Source organism: Haliotis asinina, chromosome 5 (assembly GCF_037392515.1).
Source record: "Haliotis asinina isolate JCU_RB_2024 chromosome 5, JCU_Hal_asi_v2, whole genome shotgun sequence".
NCBI classification, from domain to species: Eukaryota; Metazoa; Mollusca; class Gastropoda; order Lepetellida; family Haliotidae; genus Haliotis; species Haliotis asinina.
Genome location: NC_090284.1, coordinates 74,066,765 through 74,087,238, shown reverse-complemented (window position 1 = coordinate 74,087,238; position 20,474 = coordinate 74,066,765). Strand labels below are relative to the sequence as shown.

The 20,474-nt window shown below is 38.8% G+C and overlaps 1 protein-coding gene across 3 annotated transcripts in view; it reads right to left on the bottom strand.

Annotated features, from left to right (window-relative positions):
* The window catches only part of LOC137285260 (bifunctional 3'-phosphoadenosine 5'-phosphosulfate synthase-like), a 55,846-nt gene that overhangs the window by 16,778 nt on the left and 18,594 nt on the right, over positions 1-20,474 (bottom strand). The window contains exon 1 of one of the 3 annotated variants that reach the window (XM_067817570.1): positions 15,387-15,473. The exons of 1 other annotated variant lie outside the window; for it this stretch is intronic. In XM_067817570.1, the coding sequence (XP_067673671.1) occupies positions 15,387-15,422 (36 nt within the window). In that variant the 5' untranslated portion in view covers positions 15,423-15,473. Of the gene's footprint in view, positions 1-4,059; positions 4,237-15,386; positions 15,474-20,474 lie in introns of those variants that run through there. One more of the 3 variants, XM_067817571.1, reaches the window with a different exon arrangement.

The following is a 20,474-nucleotide window of genomic DNA, read 5'->3' as shown; positions in this document are numbered from 1 at the left end:
ACACATAATGACATTTCTGACTAGCTCCATCAACAGCTGAGTTGTGCATTAATGCATGGAGCAAAGTCCAGAATCACAGGAAACATGAACTGCATCAACACCATACAGATCACATATTATTTCCTTGAAATACTCACAGATACTAATATAGTAAACCTACTTGAAATACTTTTCCAGGATCAGACTGTTTACAGAGAGTAAGTGAGTTTAGTTTTACGGCACACTCAGCAAATATTCCAGTTATATGTAAGACTTGCCAGAAATAAACAGGGCACAGTGGAGCAACACAGCAATACTGATTCTCCAGCCGACAACTGGTCATGGCACTCATGTTCAGACAAGCATGTTATATAAACTGATATTGAAGACAAACTCAAGACCTACTACAGCAAACATGCAATGTGACACTATCCAAGTCAGCAGTGGTATATTTACTTTCAGGTGATCCTATCACCAGCACATGTAACTATAGGGACAAAGGGGTCTACTTACACTTACCTGTCACACAAACACCTGACAGGTAGTCTTACTTCAGTAGTGCAAAGTAGTCACTGACACTGTGGGGCCAACTATTTCAATTGCTACATTTATGACACTGTAAACTACTTGTGTGACATACCAAGTTGTCATCATGTCTCAAACAGAAAGAGACATCTTTCATCTATTTCACTGTTTACACTATCTTAGAAAATATTTGGTGAGACTAATCAGTGTTTCATCAGATCTTTGCACATCTGTGATTGCTTCTGTCTAAAACTGCAACTCATATCTCAGGTACCTGGTGGAACAAATCTCACTAGATCACATATATCTGGTAGATCATATCAACAAATATATCCCAAATACCTTGTGGATCATAACTCATTAAGTATTTGCCAGACACAATCTGTACTTGGTGGAGCATATTCTAATACTCCAGTCTTCAAGTACACTCAGGGTACAAAACCTTGCCCCACATATCCATGCCATACATATATTACCTCAAACTATTTTTAACGATATTTTTCATAGTAAAGTGTTTTGTCTTTCACCAAAGCATTGTCATACAAAATGGAAAGACTGCAGCCCAACCAAACTGTGTTCAACTGTGTGACAGTATTTCGATGAGGAAAGCCCAGTCAATGAAGTACTAGGATGTGATGGTAGGTATGTGTGGTGACTAATTCTGGGGGGATCAAACAGTCCCACTGAATGTAAAAACAATGTCTGCCAGGGTCTAATCATGTGCTGTGTTTGCAAGTTGACACTGAAACAATAGGATGTTACCTTCAGGTAGCATTGTTACAGTATCTCTATGTCTACTACATGTCTGAAACTCATACTGAAGTCCAATGGTTCTCAGATTTCAAATTATCTGATAATATTCTTTTTTCCTCTTTCAATTTCCTACTTACTAAAGACAGTCAAAATGCTAAATTAAGCACGCATTTCAAGCCAACAGATTTACCTACAAAACATACATCATAAAAATCGATGCAGTACTTTGGGAGCAAACGTCTTAGGAAGCATTCAAAATCATGATTTCTTGAATTTCAGCCAAAATTCCTGCTCAGAATTAGTATGGCATTTTTCAAACAACTACAATCTAAATTCAGAGGTATTTGAGTATCACATTTTGAGATTGGATTCATTGCTTTAAAAATAAACTAAGATTAACACCTTCTAAAACACATTTGTTCAGTGAGTGAGTGAGTGAGTGAGTGAGTTTAGTTTTACGCCGCACTCAGCAATATGCCAGCCATATGGCAGCGTTCTGTAAATTATCGAGTCTGGACCAGACAATCCAGTGATCACCAGCATGAGCATCAATCTGCACATTTGGGAACCGAATGACATGTGTCAACCAAGTCAGCGAGTCTGACCACCCGATCCCATAAGTCGCCTCTTACGACAAACATAGTCGCCTTTCATGGCAAGCATAGGCTGCTGAAGGCCTATTCTACCCCGGGACCTTCATGGGTCCACTTGTCCAGATATCAGTGAAATCTGCTGTCAGTAACATACACTACTCCAATTTTGACAGTAATTTTAATATCTCTCTTCATGATACATGATTCTCACGACATCTCCTGCACACAATGCATCAGAGGAGGCCTTGACAAATCCCTAAAACATAATGTTTTCTTAGGAAATTTGAGCCAACAGACACATAATTGTCACTAGCCTGTGCTCAGTGTGTGACCTGGAACCTGCCTGAATGTCAGCTTGGCAATCAGCACCGGCTGTGTCACGATGCTGGTAGAACAACGTAATTGTTGAGTCATTTAGAAAATAACGTATTTTCCAAGCAGGACCAGGCTGCTGCTTTGAAACTAAGTCCCCTGTGTCAGACATGCTTTGGTCATGGTAGTGTTTGGTTCACTCAGAGGGACAAAATGATGTACCACAACTGTGCACAGTATAGCTGCACGACAGAGGCAAAGAAAGTCATCTCAGGTGCTACTCCAGCATTAATTAGCTTCTTGATGGTGAGTGTGATGTGCTGCTCTTGAAGTGAGTGACAGAGTGCATTTAGCAAGATGCCAGCTACATGATGGTGGTCTTTAAACAAATGAATCTGGACTAGAAAATCCAGTGATCAACATCAGCAGCATTGTTTTACGCAATAGGGAGAGAGCAGAGAGCCTCCTGACCACATGACGTGTGTGAGGTACGTCAGGTCTAAGACTATAGCTGTGATAGTGTGCGAGATATGTCAGGTCTAAGACTAGCTGTGACAGTGTGTGAGGTACAAAAGCAAAAGCTGTGATGGTGTGTGTCATAAGCCAGGTCTAAGACTAAGGCTGTGATGTGGGAGGTGTGTCGGGTCTAACACTAAAGCAGTGACTGTGTGTGATACGCCAGGTCTAAGACTAAACCTGTGATGGTGTGTGTGATAAGCCAGGTCTAAGACTAAACCTGTGATGGTGTGTGTGATAAGCCAGGTCTAAGACTATTAGCTGTGACTGTGTGTGATACCCCAGTTTTCTCATTAAGGATGTGACAATGTGTGGACTAAATCGGTGTAGTAAGTCCCTTCAAGACTAAATATTTGCTAGTATGCATAATATACAAATATATTCAGTCTAATTATCCTACTGTGAATGTAAAAATCTCCCGATAAAAATAGGTGGCACATTATCTATTGAGCTATTGTGGCATAAGGCTTCTAAGGCTTGTGCTGCATTTCATACATATTTACTACACATATATTCTGTCATAAGATATTTCCAAGAAAAAGTAAAATTAAAAATATTGAACATTTGAACATTTTGCTATTTCTTCTTTTGCAACTGAAATCCATTATTCACTTTCTGTAGAGTAACAAGTATTCAAGACTAAATAGGTAAACTTGTTGAGAGCTAGATATGTCTGCATACTCCACACAACAGTTGATGTTAAACACCACTATCACCACTGCTCAGTTATTGACAAATCTTCCCCATCAGTTCTGATGACTGAAGCCCACATGTTGCCACGAATATCTATTGACATGGTGGACCACCAACCACGTCCTGTATTATAGTCATGTACCACCACCACACAGCATGGTTTCTAACAGGGCAACACTCCTCCACATGGCCCCCATACATTCTTCACATGTGTAATTCAGCACTTTTACAGTGTCAAGCTTGCACGTAATGCGATCTCACCGAATTTCTTATAACAAGAAGAATTCAAAGTTATAAGATCCAGGAATGTGTGCAGAGCCTATATGAAGATACTGAAAAAGAACTCAGTTCTGAAAAACTGAAAGGAATTCAGTTTTGGCTCTTGCAGTTAACATAGGCTGCTGCTGGAGCATTAGGTCAGCAAGTTTAAAGATTGTTTACACTGCCCAGGCCTGCTTTCAGCTGGGTCTGTATTGAATAAGACGAAAGTTGATATTGTAAAGCCACACGCCTGTTAACTGCCTGAGTCAATGATCTACTACAGAATGGCTGCTTGTGGACAATAATCCCCATGCCACAAGCAGCAGGTAGGAACTGAACATCCCCGAATGACTGACTGACCCATCAACTGACAAGTCAACATTCACATTCTCACGCTGTAAAATAATGAGGGACTGCTCTCACTCACCTTCCCCTCCTTTTTGGAACTGCTCATGGTAGCACAATACAGTGTCTCTTCTCCAAATATAATGACCAAGCCCTCCGTCTTTTATGCCTAACACTTTTACTGTCAAGTTCTCATACACAACTGCATTGGTGATGTGGCTTGCACATGTCACTCATACAACTCCAGCCCAGCTAAGCCAATCACTGACCTACATTTGCTTGCAGCTCCGCCTCTCAAAGCATGCTTCAAACTGCCTCCCATTTAACAAGTGCTTCACACTCATTCATGCATCGCTTGTATACCAGTTAAATACCTGAAGCTGTGAAGGATTATAGTGACTTAGGAAGTCATACTGACTTTATCACTGGAATCAAATTGTGCAACTGATGTTGCATCACGCTTTTCAACTAACAAAAACTTAAAGACCTCCGTCTGAGGTTAAAAGCAACAGGTATGATGAGAATACTGCTCAAGAAACATTTAGTCAAAGCTTTTCTGTCAGAAAACAAAATTTAATACCCTAAAAGCCCTTCAATTGATTACTAAAACTACAAACTGTAACTATTAACACCACTAGACTTGCCCATGATGTAATGATCTTGATATTGTTGGAGGACTAGAACACAACAGACCCATTTACATGGTGTTGTACGACAGGCAGCAAGGTCACTGACTTGATAAACTCCATCTCATTTCATGGCACGTCATTGGTTACCCAACCAATTTTGCACATTTATCTTTCCTAAACGGTTTAGGAATACACCCACACACCTATCACGGTCTTCAGCATGTAGTTTCATGTGTCAGTTAGCAATTATTGTTAGACATTTTACCCCACTGTCTTCTATACAGCACACTTTTTCACTACGTAGGAAAGCAAAAATGGACAAATGAAGAGTATATTCAATACTACTCCAGTAACAGCTAAAACACAACAATACACAAAGTGTGAATAATGCCATCATAACTTTCATTGCCGAAATATTTCTTAACCCTAATTAAGGCTAGTATACACTCAAAGAACCTGTGTGTGATGTGACTTCTTAACACATTTATATGTACTGGAAATAATTCTTCTGAATCATTATTTAGGCTAGCCCTGCTTTCCATGTTAATTAATTTGTCACTGTGTGGGTGAGCACTGCATTAATTTCAATTAACCAAGCTCCATATTGCCTTAGGACAGCAAGGAGAGCAGTTTAATATGAATATCCGGTAACATATGGCAGGCCCGAGGCGATAGGTACACGTGGAAATATTCTCACATGGGATTTGAAAATACATTGTCATGTGCAAGCTATGACTGTATCTATTCAATGAACGTTACCTACATATCATTCATATTGTTCAGTATCACTGAAATGTAATACATATATTCATTTAATTTTTCCAGATACAGTAAACTCCACATCAGCCAAATGACAACTCCTCAAGACTACAGTTGTCAAACTTCTGAGAATTTTGTGAAAGATCTGGCAGCAGTATTGCCTTGAAAAGATTAAAACAAGAGTGTGATTAAACTGCGACAGAACGGGGAATGAACCTGTAGCACTATAAAGATAGAGATGTGATAACGTTGTTGGATGTCCTAGGTAACAGCTGCTTCACTATCACTGACGTGACAACTCAGCAGCTTGGAAGTCAGAAACATATGCAATGCTCAAAGTTGAGGTGGAAAATCCTTAAATGCTTAACTTGAGGTGAAAACCTATACCTTGCATTAAAGTTTTCCATCTCATTTATTGTAATGTACAATAATACAATTGAATGACCTTTGAGTCAGCAGTAGATCATTGGTGAAGGTGTTCACCAAAGCAAAATAAATGTCTTTACATCTGGTAAATGCTAATACAGAGCTACCTACTTACTGAAACTTTGGGTTTTTTAAGAAAAATTTTTAATTCACTTTACTTGGTTACAGTTGAATATGGTATATGGGCAGAACAAAACAGTGCAAATTACATAAAAAAGCAGACAGTATATAGTATTCTAACTGATAATTTGGTGAGGTGTTACAGGTATTTTGACACAATAAATAGTTGTTTTGTACACTAACAAAGCTTTACTGCTTTCAGTCTCTGAAAATGTACCATTTTGAAAGAAAATTCGTTTTAATAGAAAATAAGACATCAGTAGGACTTTGAGAACCTGAGCTCTAGACTTGCTTCATTTAAAGCTAACAGACTATAGTGAGAGTTAAGTAGATGGGCAAATGACATTGTTTTGGGACTGTGAACTGACCTAAATAAACTGATCAAAACAGGCATGGGCTGTCCATCTGCGTTATGTGCTGCAATACATCAGTGAACGTCACCAACCATTATCACGTAGGTATACACCGCTCACTGGCAGGCAGCACAATAATCTGAGGACCTACCTCATCAGTTTAGTTAAACCAGTGCAGCTGAATTCACCTACATAAAGAGGCTCCCATACAGGATTCGAAACCACGCTCAGGTATGGCACCACACCCACTCAGCCAAACAGGCTTCTACTTGAAAAGGTGCCTAACTCTGAAAGTGCAGGTTCAAATCATTAACAACAGAATATCCACTAATTAAAATATCTAAAAATACAAAAAAGAAAGACACATATTTATGCCAAGTTGACCATTGGATATCTAGCTCCTAAAATATGTGACTATAAACCACGACTGAGCAGTATCCTGCCAGTGCGACCAAGTAATATTCTAAATGTTACAGCACCCAGGAGACTAATCCATGACAATCAAAATAAATATCTACACATCGATGAAGACAAGTGAATTCAAATGACTGCGGTGTATTCTTCCAACATCTTCATTTTGCTTGACCATAAATTGACAGAAGAAAGGGTGACGTGGTTTGAGGGTGACACAGCTGTTTGTTCTTTGTGACAGTGTTTATACAACCAGGATAATACAACAACACTTATCACTATGTTAGCAGTTATGTAATCATTCATCCAATAAAATGTCACACATTTTGATGACTCTGGGACTAAAGTCAAACATCAGCTCTATGTTAATGTCTTATTTAAACCTTTCAAGGATTTGTAGATACAACAGTTATGATTATAGCTAAATAATTTGTTCCATCAATGACAGCCATCATATAGGCAAGACATGTAAGTAGCCTACGCTTTACAGAGACAGCTATTATTATTTAGGAAAAACATTTAATTAGAAAGAACTATGTACTTTTAGGTATGTGACAAGTTAAGAGCTATGTTGATCATTGACAACTGTATGCTTTTAGATGGGGACAAAAGCTGAAGAGGATGGTGCTTCCTTGACTGCCAGTCTTCGCTGACACATCTCCAATACCACTGAGCCAGAGAGGCACAGCTCCTGGCCCTGTGACAGTTGATGCATGTGTGGATGTTGGTTGTGACAGACAAAGCACTCGTCAGGATTCTTTGATAATGCTAATTGTGGTTTAACTAGTCTGCAAACTATTAATTGCATTAACATGTACTCAGTTTCACACTAACTGATGTTGATCTGATACACTCTTCCATTAACCTACTTGACTTCAAGGTAGAACTGTTTTGGGCAGACAAATCTTTACAGATACATCACAGGCTTCTTTTGTCCACTGAGTCCATCTGTCACACAGTACCAGGCCCAAGCCATGGTTTTAGTATGGAGGAACCAAGTCTCCACTTACAAGTTCTGCAACAACTGGCATAGTGTCAGCCTCCATCTCCAGCTCCTGAATAACTTCATTGTCATATACTTGTATAAGAGTAAGTTTTCTAGGATGCATATAGTACACAAAAAACCTATCTCCACTAGGTTTGAAACAAAAAGCCAAAAAAAAAAAATGGAAATGTGAAAGATCCAGAATTTTTTTTTATCTAAGTGGGTAATTAATTACCATTAGGATACATAAAAGTAATACAACAATGTACAACCTCCACACATGATATAGAGGAGGTGTTGACAGAAAGAGCAGAGAATAGATCTACCTTTTTCAAATCCATGTTAGCTCTGGTACTACCTCTTCGACACTGGTGTCCCTATCTTGTGCATCCAACACTTATATTCCAGTGGGAGTGACATATACTGACCTCTGAACTTTCAGAAACAAACTTTGGTGTGTGATAAGAATTGCCTAATCATTGCCTGCTGATATGTAGGTTATACACATGATGTAATGCTAGTATCACTACAAGCTGCATGATCATCCACCTCCACTTTCCACACATTCAGGGCTTTATATTGACAAAGCTATGTCCACAAGTCTACATATCAGACACAATATAGGACAAGGCCTTCCCATTTTAGCGAAGATGGGTTTACTGTCCTACAAACATTTTTTTGATCTCTGATCTCTGAGTTGATCTCCAACTGTGTGTTTATTTACAGAATACATTGGAAAGGGAGACATTTGTCAGACCCTTCGCTGAAACAAGCACTCCACAGGGGTACATTTGTTATTCCCGTGGTTGAAACATGTACACTAGAAAGGAGACATTTGTCTGCTACATTTTCACAGGGACAATCACAATGCCTTAGTGCTGCTAGAGATGTTTTGCTAAAGCCTAGCAAAGGCTAGCAGTCTAAGCAGCAACATTCATATAACCTGTTAACTTCTGCCCCTCCTGAAATAGTTGAAGCTGTCAATAATCAGCATAGCCTGTTAACTTGTCTTGTCTTAGTATCTATTACTCTCACAGGCAATTAAAGCTGTTAACATCAATGTGACTAGAAGTGAGTGAGTGAGTGAGTGAGTTTAGTTTTACGTCGCACTTAGCAATATTCCAGCTATATGGCGACGGTCTGTAAATAATCGAGTCTGGACCAGACAATCCAGTGATCAACAACATGAGCATCGATCTGCTCAATGGGGAACCGATGACATGTGTCAACCAAGTCAGCTAGTCTGACCGCCCGATCCCGTTAGTCGCCTCTTACGACAAGCATAGTCACCTTTTATGGCAAGCATGGGTTGCTGAAGGCCTATTCTACCCCGGGACCTTCACGGGTCCAATGTGACTAGAAAGTGACTTTAGATGAATCATTATTTAGTCTTGCCCTGCTTTCCATGTTAATTAATTTGTCACTGTGTGGGTGAGCACTGCATTAATTTCAATTAACCAAGCTCCATATTGCCTTAGGACGGCAAGAAGAGCAGTTATCCAACTACAGGTGACACCGGTGAACCAGCAACCCTTTTGAAAGTTTGTACCCCTGACATTGGAGAAGCATCTACCCTTTTGAATGTTGGTACCCATGACATTGGAGATCTACCCCTTTCAAAGTTTGTACCCCTGACATTGGTGGACCATCAATCCTTTTGATAGTTCATACCCCTGACACTGTTGGACCATCTACCCATTTGAACATCTGTACCTCTGACAATGGTGGACCATCAACCCTTTTGAACATCTGTACTCCTGACATTGGTGGACCATCTACCTGTTTGAAAGTCAGTACCCCTGACGCGGGTGGACCATCTACCCCTTTGAAAGTTTGTACCCCTGACATTGTTGGACCATCAACCCTTTTGAACATCTGTACCCGACACTGATGGACCATCTACCCCTTTGAAAGTTTGTACCCCTGACATTGTTGGACCATCAACCCTTTTGAACATCTGTACCCGACACTGATGGACCATTTACCCTTTTGAAAGTTTGTACCCCACATATTGTTAGACCATCTACCGTTTAGACAGTTTGTACCCCACACATTGTTAGACCACCTACCGTTTAGAAAGTTTGTACAACACACATTGTTAGACCATCTACCCATTAAAAGGTTTGTACCCCACACATTGTTAGACCATCTACCCTTTAAAAAGTTTGTAACCCACACATTGTTAGACCATCTACCCTTTAAAAAGTTTGTAACCCACACATTGTTAGACCATCTACCCTTTAAGAAGTTTGTAACCCACACATTGTTAGACCATCTACCCTTTAAAAAGTTTGTAACCCACACATTGTTAGACCATCCGTGCTGTTGAAAGTTGTGTCACACTGACCTTGAGCTTCTGTACCCTGTTGTAGAGCAGTTATCACGTGACATGCATCTCATATATTTATAGAAAGAAGAAATTTGCTGTGTCACTGAGTTGTCCTCCTTAGTGAATGATCTAGGTGACCTTATTCAGTACTCATGACAAGTCATTTATGATAATTTCTGGTAATGTTTGTTCCCTTGAATGAAAAATAGCTGAATCAGCATTTGAACCTCATTTCACTCTGTTTAAAACAGGAGCTCATTTCCTAAAAACTTCTATGGTACCAATTAATCTTCCATGGGCTAATATTGTATGGTCTGAACATGACTGACAAAACCTTAACAACTACAAGTGCTTGGTGGGGGCCTGGAGATGTCAAAGGTTACACATGTTTGGAATTTACTACAAGTGTAACCTTACAGATGTGCCTTATAGTTAATGTCCAACAAACCGTTCTTTTGGCGTAAACATCAAATCACTGTAAAACTCTGTTTGAAGTGGGTCATTTTCACTACCACTGAATGAAACTTTCCTACCACTGACAGGCTGGTTGCTTGGGAGTCACACTTATTCCAGACTGATGAAGTGGTCAATATAAAACTGGACCTCGAAAGGTATACTTTTTATACTATGTTTTGATATCATGGTGAACCAGTAAGTAAACTGTGCGATATTATATGGAATATACTTGAATAGTGGTGCATTTCCAACAGAGAGACAACTTCTACATTGCAATGTGGCCATACCTATTTGTGCTTAGGTTTGAACCCCGGCCTAAAAAACAAAGTACCCCTGACACTGGAGAATCAATTTAGCATTTTAGCACAATAAACAAACACCAACACATCAAACCTGGATCATACAAATCAATGGAGCTCAAAAATAACTACAGTCTACAGCACCATGTGGCAACACATGAAACATACACCCTATCACAGGTGGACCAAGCTAACCACCACACAGGAATCAAACTAGCATCCTGAACTTGACAAGTCAGTACACTTAAGACAGGCAAACCAGACCTGGACCAATACTGAAAATCATGTTCCAACTTCAGTAATATGAGCCATTAACACATTAAACACATCCCTTTGAAACCTGTACAACTCAATGAAAAACTGTTGGATGAACCTGTCACACCAGGCAGGTCAAGCTGACCTAGGCACAAACAGATAGAGAAAAGTGCCTGCTTGAGTCCTATGTCCTTCGATAGGTTATCAAGTGTGGTGAAGGCTTAACAGACAAACATGAATACCAATATTTCAAGTGCAGCACTATATCAAACTCATCCTATACAAGTTAGCTCACCTTGGGTTTGTCACAGGTTTCAGAGTCAGTCACATGCTTGTATAGATTCTAATGAAGGAGACATCATGTACTGAATTCATGAAGGGATACAGTTTCACTCTCAAAGTACACAAGAGACTCGTATATTCAAATGATTGTGAATTACATAACATTTAGCCCTTCTTGACCAAACAAAGAACAAGTTTCAGGCAATAGTTACAATACAGAGTTAACTACACTGTACTGACTGTGCTTCAGTGACCTGTGATTGTATGCCATGGATAGTTGTGATGCCATACTTTGATTCCTGATTATAAATAAACACAACATGAAAAACTACTGTGCTTATACAAAGCAAATTGTTCCCCCGAGTTAAGGATCAGTTCATTGGAATACTGCTAAAGTCAGTTTTCATTTCGGGCAAACAAATAATGGTATCTTACTTGTTCGTGGACAACTAGATAATTTCTACTCATGGATTCAGACTGCAAATAAACTTGGATTTCAGTTCATATCTGCTAATAATATAGCTATTACATTTCACAATAATAGTAGTTTAGAGCTATCGTTCTTTGAAATTTATCAAAGATTGTAGAAATGTATCACTCGATAAATAGTCCAGTAAACGATAGCATCATAAAATCAGGACAAGTGGTAAATTGGTCACGGCAAGTTACTTTCTTGAAGTCACTTGCCCTGTGGCAAGTGACTTTTAAAAAATGTTTGAACCCCTGTCTCTAGTGTAATGGAGTTGCATCCCCTTTTCTGTTGACATAAATTATAAGCATTCATATTGTGTATCATATGTATAACCTAAAACTTATAGTCATATACTATTTCTTTGTTCAGACATTTGGCTGGATTTGGCTGCTTGGTTTCCATGAAGTTGTTAAACAGAAAACATCACAATCCTGGCCTTTCATGACACTATGATAAAAAGTAGCAAAATTTGCTTTTTCTAAGCATAGCAAAATAGTGGACAACTCACAGCACATCTTTTACGCAAATACACATATGATATTTGAACTGTTTACACCAACGTATCCCAAGGTCAAGGGTACACAGTCAAGTGAGTGCAATTTTACAACAACATTAATTGTTCAAATCTTACGAAAATGTGCATGTTGAATGCAACTCTGCACCTAGGGAGTCAACAAAAGCAGCTGTAAAATGCACGTGGTAAATTTACCAACCATAAAGTATACAGGCAAGCTGAAAGTCCTGACAAAGGATCAGTTCTCAGATAAGATCAGATAAATGTGATAACAGGCTTCACCAGAAGGTTTGTATCAGGTGCCTGTTATAGCAGATTCTCCATTTACTCAAACCTGTTTCTTTAACTTCTGTAAGATCTACTACTTTCTGTTTTTCAACTGCCCTATATGAAAATGATTATGTCTGTGAATGGGTCACCTTCTACTATTCCAAGGTCAAATACTGCTTGACAAGTATTAGATGAGCCATGACCTGACAAATGACCCCAATTTGCACATATGGGAATGCTCTCAAGAACATTCCATTTGAAACAAGAGGTAAACAGGTTGTCATCTAAATATTGAAAAGTTCAATATCCTCTTGCAAATCGTGTTTTGATTGCTATATCATACTACTGGACATGTGTTAAACAGAAACGGCATTGAGTTTACACCATGGCCAGCATGTATTGCACATGCTTGATCCCCGATCTACCTGATTTACCTGTAGCAACCAAGCGTATTCGTCTACATTCCCTGCCCCGCCTACTTGTCACAAACGTGTTTCCTGCGCAGGCTCATCTACTATGTGTCAAGCAGTAAGAACCTGTACAGTGGATCTGTGAGTAAGGGCATGTGAATGCACGAGTGCACGAGTGCATGCGTGTGTGAGTGAGTGAGTGAGCTAAAGCTGCTATGAACAATATTCCAGTACATATCAAATCAATATGGGACTATGTTCCTTTGGGAGAGCAAAGGCATACTGAAGATGATTTTTCACCACTGAGAACTATGAAATGAACGTGTAAAACGAGTGGTGTTGATGAAGCAAAAGTTTTTATAATGCAAATCTAGAGTTCAGACTGGCTATTCTCAAAATTTTCATATCCCTACAAACTTCCTAAGTTTATTCATAACACATTGGCTACGATCAAAGTTAAGAATTCTCAGGGCTTCGAACGTTTCAAGAGCAAGGGCCCAGTTCTACAATCTGATCATCACACATCCAAGGGACACAATTCTGTTCAGGTCTCAACAATCAGCTACCTGAATCTTCATTCCAATATATATCATTGCATCCGAATTACGCAGATTGATGCTCATGATGTTGATATCATTGGATTGTCTGCTCCAGGCTCAATTATTTATAGACCACTGACACACAGCTGGAATATTTCTGAGTGTGGTGTTCAACTGCCAACTAACCAACCATTCTCTTGCAGGATGACCATTCAAGTAAACAGGGTAGTATTCATCAGGGTATTTGCCAAGTTTAGAATATTATCTAGTTAAATACCTGATGATGTACTGTGACTCTACAGGATTAAATAGCTCTCATGGAACTAACTCCTGTAAGTGTGTCACATTGCGCCTATGTAGTGAAGAGCACGAGGGTGTGACAATGCATGACATTCCAGGTGGTGTCAGTATGGCCCATATATCCAGTACAGCACCCATTATTTCCTGTCATGAACTGTGTATCATGGCTAAAACAAGTCGTAATTCCACCAATAACCTTCAGCAACATATAATCATAGGTTTGAAATGAGAAAGAACTCTAACATGATCAAGGAAATAGTTGCCAACTTCTGACTGAACTTCTAAAAACTTAGTTAGATGTTATTCAGATAGTCTGATTCTAAAAGTTGTAAGAAATCAGCCTTTTTAAAATCTCATTTATGTTTTGATTTCAGACTTCAAAGAAATTCAAAGCAAATCTTAAATATTAATGTTGTCATTTTATTTAATCACCAATGTATTGGTGATACTGTGCATAATAGCCTTTGTTTATACACTTCATACTACACTGCAGCCTCCCTCATCACCTCCTACAAGCATGTACAGATTACAACAATGACCTAAAAATACCAGCAAAAATAAAAATAGATAAAGATTATTTCTGAACCACGCATGCCATAATTTCTTTTTGGTCATCAAACTTGACGAAACTACATTGTACAGGTCATTTACCATTACAAAAAAAAAAAGAATAAAATACATTTTGTCTGACCTTATATTTTGAGTGAGTGACTAAGTGAGTGAATCTAGTGTTCAATTCCACAATCTGATCATAACATAGCCAAAGGACACAACTGCATTTGGTTCATTTCAGTTCTTCACAATCAACCACCAATAGCTTCCTTGTACTCTTACAGGATGACCACTCAAGTAAACAGGGTAGCATTCATCAGGGTATTTGTCTGATTTAAAATGGTATCCTTTCGGCCTTCTATTTTCACTTTTTTATTGTCATATACAGTAACTGAATGAGTAAGTGTGTCAGTGAGTGAGCGAGTGGGTGGGTGAGTGAGCAAGCGAGTGGTGTTGCATTATCTTAGCAATAAACCAGTCTCGTGGAAACAAGGGATGCTAAATAATACTTTTACATATAATATGGATGCAGAGAAACAAACTTCTCAAGTGTTTAAGCTTGCTGGCCAACTCATCATTGCTTCCCTATAGTTGCTTTTATTGTAAAACAACTGTAAAGTTGCTGCTGTAAAGTCACTGCTGAGGTAGATACATCTATGTCTGTTGTAATGAAGGAAATTATAATAAACATAAAATAAGATGGGGTTACTTTGGTTTTTTTCCAACAATAAATCCCAACATTCTGATAGAAAACATCTATCAATTTAATAAGCAATGTTATACTTTTTCCTAATTAAATAAATAATTACAGATTATTTTCTCTTTATCAACAAAACCTTTTAATATAAAACCTATTGCTGCCTCATAAATATTCCTTTCAAAATTAAATATAAATAAATCAGCCATGATTAAACCATTTAAGCCAACAAGTACATTCCTCACAATTTCAACACTTTCGAAATAAATTTTAATGCCATTCTTGAAAAGTCCGTTCTTTTATCCTGAGAAGGAAGCACCTGCCATGTTTTCTTATCTACAAGGGATTTACCTTCATATAATATCCTTGGTACGCAGATCCCGACATTATGACCAGTGGTTGTGTTCCCGCTCTATGCCCAGAGCCGTTAGGACAATCTGTTGCACAGGAATATAGCTGGCGATCGCTTTAAATACACACCATAACCATATGCTGATGTGGCACTGACGTAGAGCCCTCCCCTCTGCTGTCAATCACACCTTGATCAATGCCATCACATTTACATATAAGCTGAGAACTTCTAGTCATAGGAGCATCATCTGCATAGGCCATGACAGTGGAAATATTGTGGCAGGCAGGCAGGGTTGGGCTTATATCTATAATTCACATTTAACATTCAGGGTCATACTTTTGAAGAGAAACTTTCCATGGTCTGACACGGTCGGGGTTGTTCTGACTCCTGACCTTAAGATAGCTCATTTGGGTAGAACAATTTTGGAGCTCATCTCGTTTTAGAAAAATAACTGCAAAAGTTTAAAGTAATCCTATAGATATACAATGACAGCATGCCATGACTAGGCAACACTGACATTCTATGAACTTTAAAGACAGTGGTTCAGAAGATTTGACTGACAACCCAAGTTTCATATCCAAGGTAATTGATAAGGAAGGTAATGACCATAGCTATCTAAGAAGAAAAAGAATATGTCTAGGCATGTAAGTATCAGTTAGAACAGCCCATACTAAAAGCGTAACACTTCCCTTAAAACAAACAGTTGGTCCAGGGTGATGTATGACCCGGCTTGCTAATACTGTTTAGCTGATTCCACTTCACTTGAGCCAGTCATAAATCCTATGTCAGTACTTTGGTGGGTGGTGGGTCAGAAGGACTATGATACAATCACAAAACTGTTCTAGAACAGTTCTAGAACATATCACAGTTACTGCAAGAAGAATATTCAATGACCATGCCAACAAGAAACAGACTTGTTGCAAAAGGGAAGTAGTTCATATTCTTCTAAACAAATATTGATATTGTGATCAGTGTGTCATATTCTTCTATGCAGATGAAGACAATGTGACGAATATGTCATATTCTTCTATGCAGATGAAGACAATGTGACCAGTGTGTCATATTCTTCTATGCAGATGAAGACAATGTGACCAGTGTGTCATATTCTTCTATGCAGATGAAGACAATGTAACCAATGTGTTTTAAATGCAAATAAAGGCAGGTGACCAACATGTCATGTTCTATTCAGATAAAGACAATGTTACCAACATGTCATACTCCTTAAAGCAGAATGAAGACAACATGACCAATGTGTCAAATCCTGTAAGCAGATGAAGACAGTGAAACCAATGTGTCACATTCCTCTATACAGATAAAAACAATGTTCATGAAGACGTGTTACCAGTGTGTCATGTTCTTCTATGTTGATGAAGACAATGTGAATCCAAGAGCAATTTTAAAAATTTTGGTCCAAACGGACCATCACACCCTATCACTGAACTGGAAAAGCATGTGCTTCACACAATATCTAAAAAGCAATGGATCACATGTTCACAAAAAAAGTGGCTGTACGTGATAAATGCTCATGTGCAGCTGATGGTTGTTTTAACTTTTATTTGTCAGAATCATCCAACGATAAACTTTCTGTACAAACATTATGTTTATGAACAAGAGGACTCTTCACATTTCTTTCACATTTCTACTGGAATACAATGGTAATGTTCTTTCACAGATGAAACTATATCATGTTCACCTCGAAAGTCCATATGACGTCTTGATGGACCTGGTGACCTGATGGGCAGGATGTAGCATCACCAGCAGGGGCGTCATGATCCCCAGTTCCTCCTCATCCTGGTGCTAATCTCACTTGTCATCACAGATTTGGTTATGCAATTAAAAAGATTTATCTCGACAAAATATGTAAAACTTTGCCAACACTTTTGCGTTGAGGATACAAGGTCACCCAATGTTAATGTCTCTGAACACATACTTGTGATCACATATTCCTTTAAGCATCAGTGATGGGCATCCTTTTCTATTCAGGTAGTCATTTGTGGACAAATTATGGCAATGTGGCAGCCATCGATTGCCCCCATACAGTTCGGGAAATTCCACTTTTTCTGGAAACTTTGGCTACAGAAAACCACAGATTCGTCTAGTAGTAGTAAACAATCTTCAAGAACTGAACAAGCATTAATAAATCAGAGATCATTGTTTACCAACTCCAAATGGATTTGCGACTATTCTTCTGTACTGTGCACTTGAGGCAAGCCAGTATACATCAATAGCAACATTTTCCATGTGTATACCTAAGGAGGACATACATAGATTTCTTTTGGGATACTCTTCCTCTTTGGTATGAACCAACTCAAATCCATCCTTAGTTGTTCTAGAATTGTCATACCAATCCTTGTTGTTTCCTGATCTCATCATAACGTCCAACAATGCCTGTCTTGGTAGGGAACTTTTCTCTTAGATAGTCCTGCATCATGTCTACTACAATGTCAAGCTTTTGCCCAAGTCATGAATAAATATTTGAATGAAAAAAATATTTACAATTACATACCCTATTTACGTACCTTACTTATTTATCATGCAACGCATAGTAAACATACATCTAGACATGTGTGTATATTTGCATACATGTAATTATACTCACATACGTCAACCAGGTGCATGTGAACAGGGTATTTTTAAACTTTCTACCCTTCATGTGGAAACGTCAAACCTTTATTCTTAAATCATAAAAATGAAATTATATTACAGGTAACAATACAATGCCTTTTATAAAGTGGTTTCACCAAAACACAGGTGAAGATGAGGTAGGGGTATGTGTATCTGGGGTTTACGATTACGCTTTTATGAGTGCTGGACACACCTTGATATGAGTGACCCTTGATGATAAGTGTATAAAAGGCTGTACATACATCATTTGTATATCAGGTGTTACAGATAACACAATCTGTTATGATCTCATATTGCATGATATGAAAATCACACAATTCTAAGACGAGTGGAAGACAACACAATTGGCATAGTGAAAGAAGTAATACAATACAGTATTCAAGTGTGAATCTTATTTACAATTCATTGGGGAAGTCCATGAAATAAATAAGTGGATGTCTTCATGGCAGCTGCCTGTGGATGAGTAATAGTCCATGGGCTAAATGTTAGGTTGTCGACAATATGAATCAATCTATGCGATATAGTCTATAAACTTAACTCCTGAGAACCTGTCTGCACCAGCTGGTACTAGTTCATTGTGGAAAGTCAGGAGTGAAGAGATCTCATCTGATCGTTCCCTACAAGTGCCATTATACACCATGTGGTATTGATTGCTGGACTAATGCAAGGTGGTTTCAACTTCAAGAAGATCACATAGAGTGACAATTTTAGAATAATTGTGGGTTCTATCCATTTCAGCAATCAGAACTCTTCTTTTTCATTTCCTTTCACTACAGAATCCAAATGACAACCCCATTAAGGACTTGGCCAATCCCTGGTTCTCATTGTACTGCCCAAAGAAGACAGGCTGTAGTTCATTGATGATACTGTATTCTTAAGAGAGTGAGTTTTGTTATGGGTATTGGGAGTAATTGTCCCAAGTATGTATTGCTATGAGGTAGGAGGTAACCAAATGGATGGGGTAGTCCACTGATCATAGAAATGGAGGAATGCAGGTAGTCCACTGGATTAGAGACATGGAGGAGCGCAGGTAGTCCACTGGATTAGAGACATGGAGGAGTGCAGGTAGTCCACTGGACTAGAGACATGGAGGAGCGCAGGTAGTCCACTGGATTAGAGACATGGAGGAGCGCAGGTAGTCCACTGGATTAGAGACATGGAGGAATGCAGGTAGTCCACTGGACTAGAGACATGGAGGAGTGCAGGTAGTCCACTGGATTAGAGACATGGAGGAGTGCAGGACATGGAGGAGTGCAGGTAGTTCACTGGATTAGAGACATGGAGGAGTGCAGGTAGTCCACTGGATTAGAGACATGGAGGAGCGCAGGTAGTCCACTGGATTAGAGACATGGAGGAGTGCAGGTAGTCCACTGGATTAGAGACATGGAGGAGCGCAGGTAGTCCACTGGATTAGAGACATGGAGGAGTGTATCTCATTGGATCCCTATTACAGTTTTCTCAATGATTTTCTTTTCACTGATTTTGTGTTCAGATAATGGAAGACACTGTTGATTGAGTACTGTCACTGACGCAGTGATTATTCTTCCTTTTTGACTCTTCTAAAGACTTTCTTCTACAGATAGGCTTACCTCAGAACCAAAGGCGCTCCTTTCAGTACCCTTGAGGAGGTATCAAAGGATGGAGAAACTCTACACACCACTTCTGTTGATGCTGCTGTCAGTATTAACATGATTAGCATTACCCTTCTTTCTTGTTAGTCGACATGAAGAAATACCTCTGGTACAACAATTGTTGGAACACAAGTACAAACCTGTGAAAAGGTGTAAAACATCAACATAGCAATTGTAAGTGTCTTATGTCATATTTCACTGGCTGCACATTCAGTGGGTGCCATGATCTATTATCTTAGCATTCTGGGTGACTTCACTCCAGTAAGTGTTTGTAAAACATAACTCAAATTTTGAGTACATGCAAGTTTCTAATAAAATTTTTGAACAATTTCAGAAATATTTCAGTTATCAGGGGTGGACAAAACCTATTGCCCGACGTCCCACTCCAGCGTTTTTTTTCTGCCGGGCAGGCAAATTTGTACGTGATGCTGTACCAGTGTCCAGTTGACTTTCAAACGTTAATTATGCTTCTTATTTTAAAAAATCAACAAGAAATTTGGCTGGTATAGTGGAAAAATTATCAGGACAAGTGATTTTACATATGCAACTGTACTGGAGTACTGTAAGAATTGTTAATTCCACCCCTGCTAATGCTTCTCAACACAACTGCTCACCCATAATGAATAAATGAAACTCAACACTGCAGTCTGGAGAGAAAATGACTTTCGAAAGGCTTATCAAAGATGCATATAACTGAATTTTAATCAAATCTCCAGATATAAATGTAAGGTTTTAAAAACTACTCTGATCTTAAACATTTTTGATGTTATTTACAAGACAGGTATTTTATTGAAAAGAATGTATCCTTCAGTAAAAGTGATAGATAAAAGA